The sequence below is a fragment of the Theropithecus gelada genome, chromosome 16, assembly GCF_003255815.1.
Source record: "Theropithecus gelada isolate Dixy chromosome 16, Tgel_1.0, whole genome shotgun sequence".
Lineage (NCBI taxonomy): Eukaryota > Metazoa > Chordata > Mammalia > Primates > Cercopithecidae > Theropithecus > Theropithecus gelada.
Window position 1 is genome coordinate 57,671,327 of NC_037684.1, and position 4,178 is coordinate 57,675,504.

The 4,178-nt window shown below is 62.3% G+C and overlaps 1 protein-coding gene across 1 annotated transcript; it reads left to right on the forward strand.

Annotated features, from left to right (window-relative positions):
• The first annotated feature begins 3,010 nt into the window (after window positions 1-3,010).
• Window positions 3,011-3,779, forward strand: BHLHA9 (basic helix-loop-helix family member a9). Its single transcript, XM_025363885.1, has one exon. It carries the CDS (start codon window positions 3,011-3,013, stop codon window positions 3,716-3,718), a length of 708 nt encoding a protein of 235 aa, XP_025219670.1. The 3' UTR covers window positions 3,719-3,779.
• Window positions 3,780-4,178: the final 399 nt, after the last annotated feature.

Below are 4,178 nucleotides of genomic sequence, written 5' to 3' on the forward strand. Positions count from 1 at the left end.
CAACTGTCATTCCTCAGTTTAATAACCTTTTGCGGTACCCAGCTGCCTACAGGATGAAAAGCTTTTGGCAGGACGCCTGGTGATCTCCAACCTTGTCTCCCATCACGCCCTGGCCTCATATTTGGTGGTTTGGCAAAGTCACTTTCCTGTATTTTCCGCATCATCCTGTGACGGTTTACACTTCCAGGGCCTGGCACCTGCTGTTCCCTCTACCTCCTGTCTGCTTGGCAAACTGCTATTCATCCTCTGAAATCCAGCTCAGGGCCGGCGCGGTGGCTCACGCCTGGAATCCCAGCACTGTGAGTGGCCGAGGCGGGCGGATCACTTAAGGCCAGGAGGAGTTCGAGACCATCCTGGCCAACATGGTGAAACCCCGTCTCTAGTAAAAATACAAAAAATAGCTGGGCATGATGGTGGGTGCCTGTAATCCCAGCTACTCGGGAGGCTAAGGCAGGAGAATCGCTTGAACCCGGGAGGTGGAGGCTGCAGTGAGCCGAGATCGCGCCACTGCACTCCAGCCTGGGCCACAGAGCGAGACTCCGTCTCAAAAAAAAAAGAAAAACAAAAACGTTGTTGAATGAATGCATGAAGGGGCAGAGGCTGAAATTGCGCCCCTACGTCTCCCACACTGGGCCGCGTGTGGGTCGCCCAGGAGAGGAGGCGGCTCAGGGCTTCCTGGGACCCGCTCTCTGGAGGGGGAGGGTTCCAGGCCCCCGTGGGCGGCTCCCGGACTTTCTCTCCCGGGCGTTCTGTCCTCCCTCGGGGAGCGGCGCCGGAACTTCCGGAGGAAGAGCCGGAACTTTTGAACCCCAGGCCCCGCCCGGCGCTAATAGGCACCTTCGCGGCCGCCGGCGGAGCCGCCCGACCCTAAATCACGCCGCCCCGCCAGCCCGCCGCCTCCTCCCGCCCTGGCCGAGAACTCGCGCTCCCGGGCACGGGCAGGTGCCGCGGAAATGCCGGGGCCGCCGCTCGCTTTGAAGTCGGCCGCGCCCCGCAGCGACCGGGAGTCCCGGGTTCCAGGAAGGGGCGCTTCTCCCGGGTCCTTGGGGTTTTCACGTGGGGCCGTTACCTGACCTGCGCGGGGAAGGGCGGGAGCGGCCGGGAAACGCCACCGGGAAACGCGCGCTGCGTGGGCATTTTCTTTGCTTTTACTTACCTTGTTTGTTTTTTGTTTGTTTTTGAGACGGAGTCTCCCTCTGTCGCCCAGGCTGGAGTGCAGTGGTGCTATCTTGGCTCACTGCAACCTCCAGTTCCCGGGTTCAAGCCATTCTCCTGCCTCAGCCTTCCGAGTAGCTGGGACTACAGGCGCCGCCACCAGGCTCGGCTAATTTTTGTATTTTCTTAGAGACGGAGCTTCACCATGTTGGCCAGGCTGGTCTTGAACTCCTGACCTCAAGTGATCCGCCTACCTCGGTCTCCCAAAGTACTGGGATTACAGGCGTGAGCCACTGCGCCCGGCCTCTAGCTGCTTTATAATTCCACATATATTGCAGATTTGGGGGGAATAGAACCCGGGAAATGCAGATGTCCTTAGGATGGTTTCATCCCACTGGGCAAGGCAGACAATCACAGAACTAAATACATACATTCTGCTTCCTAATGCCTTGTTATTTTCTTCTATGGAGACACTCAGTTTGAAATAATGGGGTTACTGGCAACGCTCTCTTGGCGAGATGGATGTGAACCACACACCCATTCCAATGCCACAGGCCTTGGCATTTTGGAGGCATTTGGGTTGTGACTGGGAATGAGTGGCCCTCAGGTACTCCAAATAACTCAGCTGTGGATGCCGGAAATTACACTGGGGTCTTTCTCTGGGAATAAACATCTTTTTTCTGAGACCCTCTTTCAAATGCAAATCCCTGGGGGAAGAGGAGAGAGGCTGCTCATTGAGTTCATAACCTGGCAGAGCTGTGTCACGAAGATAGGGCTGCCCGAGGGCTCTGGACCCCAAAGATGCCCCTGATGGGGACCCAGGGCTGCAAAGGGATCTTCCCCTTCACCCTCTGCTGCCGACTCAGCCCAGCTCTGCCTGCAGAAGGGGAGTCAAAGGACAGTGGAGGGAGAGTCAGGCCCAACCAAAACCCGAACCCCAATTGCAGCCAGCCGCACTCCATAGCTGAAAAAGCCGGAAGCTCTGGGTCAGCCTTACCTGCAGGGCCCTGCCCCTCCCATATGTGCCCTGCTGGCACACTCATGCTTTTCCTTAATGACATCTCTGTGGTTGCCCACAGGACTTGACAAGACTTTTCAAGGTTTGTTGTTGTTGTTATGAGATAGAGTCTGGCTCTGTCGCCCAGGCTGGAGTGCAGTGGTGCGATTTCTGCTCACTGCAACCTCCGGCTTCCGGGTTCAAGCCAGTCTCCTGCTTCAGCCTCCCGAGTAGCTAGGATTACAGGCACCCGCCACCACGCCCGGCTAATTTTTGTGTTTTTAGTAGAGACGGGGTTTTATATACCCTGTTGGCCAGGCTGGTCTCGAACTCCTGAACTCAAGTGATCCGCCCGCCTCGGCCTCCCAAAGTGCTGGGATGACAGGCGTGAGCGGGCGCCCAACCCTCTGCCACTCTTTATTTCTATCAGCTTTCCTGCTAGAAGCCAAACTTAGCACCGTATCTGGGAGTGGGGAGGAAGAATGTGGAACCCAGACACCCCACAGCAGCCCCAGAGCGAGGCAGGGCAAGGTCCCCCGTGCAGCGTGGCCGGGCTGCCGTCTGGTCCCCGCTTACAAGAACCTGCAAGCTTCCCTCCTCGCTTTCCTTCTTCCCCTCGGTTCCTCCCTCGCCGACCTACCTGGAGGCCGGTAATAATGCAGGAGGAGGGAGATGGATGGATGGGAGGGCGGGGCGCCGCGTGGTGCCATAAAGCCCAGCTGGAGGGGGCCTGTCTCGGGAGTGTCCAGCCCCAGGAGCCGGGGACCGTCCGCGTAGCGAGCCGGGGCCGGGGCAGGGGGCAGACGGCAGAGGGCAGAGGGCCGGGACTGGGGCAGAGGGTGAGGGCCCGGGGAGGCCATGCTGCGGGGCGAGCCAGGACTAGGCCTCAGGGCGCGGAAGGGGGCCGAAGGCTCTGCGGAGAACTTGGGGGGCCCCTGCCCCGAACCTGGGGGTGATTTGGGGGTGCTGGGGGCGAACGGCGCTTCCCCTGGCCAGGGCGAGGCAGAAGAGCCGGCTGGGAGGAGGCGCGCGCGGCCGGTGCGGTCCAAGGCGCGGCGCATGGCGGCCAACGTGCGGGAGCGCAAGCGCATCCTGGACTACAATGAGGCCTTCAACGCGCTGCGCCGGGCGCTGCGGCACGACCTGGGCGGCAAGAGGCTCTCCAAGATCGCCACGCTGCGCAGAGCCATCCACCGCATCGCCGCGCTCTCCCTGGTCCTGCGCGCCAGCCCCGCGCCCCGCGAGCCCTGCGGACACCTGGAGTGCCACGGCCCAGCTGCGCGCGGGGACACCGGAGACACAGGCGCCAGCCCCCGGACGCCTGCAGGGCCCAGCCTCGCACGCCCAGACACCGACCACCCCTCGGTGCCGTCTGCGCCCCGCTGTGCCTCGTGCCCCCCGCACGCGCCCCTGGGACGGCCCAGCGCGGTGGCCGAGGGGCCGGGCCTAGCCCAGGCCTCCTGGGGAAGCTGGCGCCGCTGTCCGGGGCCTTCCTCTGCCGGGCTGCCTCCCTGGCCGCGGGGCTACCTGCGAGCCGCTCCCAGGATGGGCCACCCGCGCTCCTGACTAGCCTCGAGGCACCAGCGGGGCTGGAGGGAGGCCGTGCTGGCAGCTGGACTACAAAAGCCGGGACTGCAAAGGCGTCCTGGACAAGAGCAGAACTGGACGGGCTGAGACCTGGCGTGAAAGAGACGCGGCCTCCCTAGAGACAAGGAGCTCTGGGGCCTGAGGCTGCCCCCCACATCCCAGCCTGGGCCAGAGAGAAGGAGCTCCAGGGCCTGGGGCTGCGCCCCCGCATCCCAACCTGGGGAGGCAGTTCCCAGAAAGGCTCAGGATCCTGAGCTCATCTTAGACTCGAACTCGTCTTGGAGCCACCTTCGCACCCCTGCGCCTCCGAGCCCTGTGTGCTCTCGCTGCTTTTAGGAGAGTGAGGGCTTTGGGGCAGCAGGTGTGGGAGCGTGGGAGTGCGGGTGGGGCCCGCTGTGGTCTCGTGGGAACATGAGTGCGGAGTCCCCTTTCCCTGCCT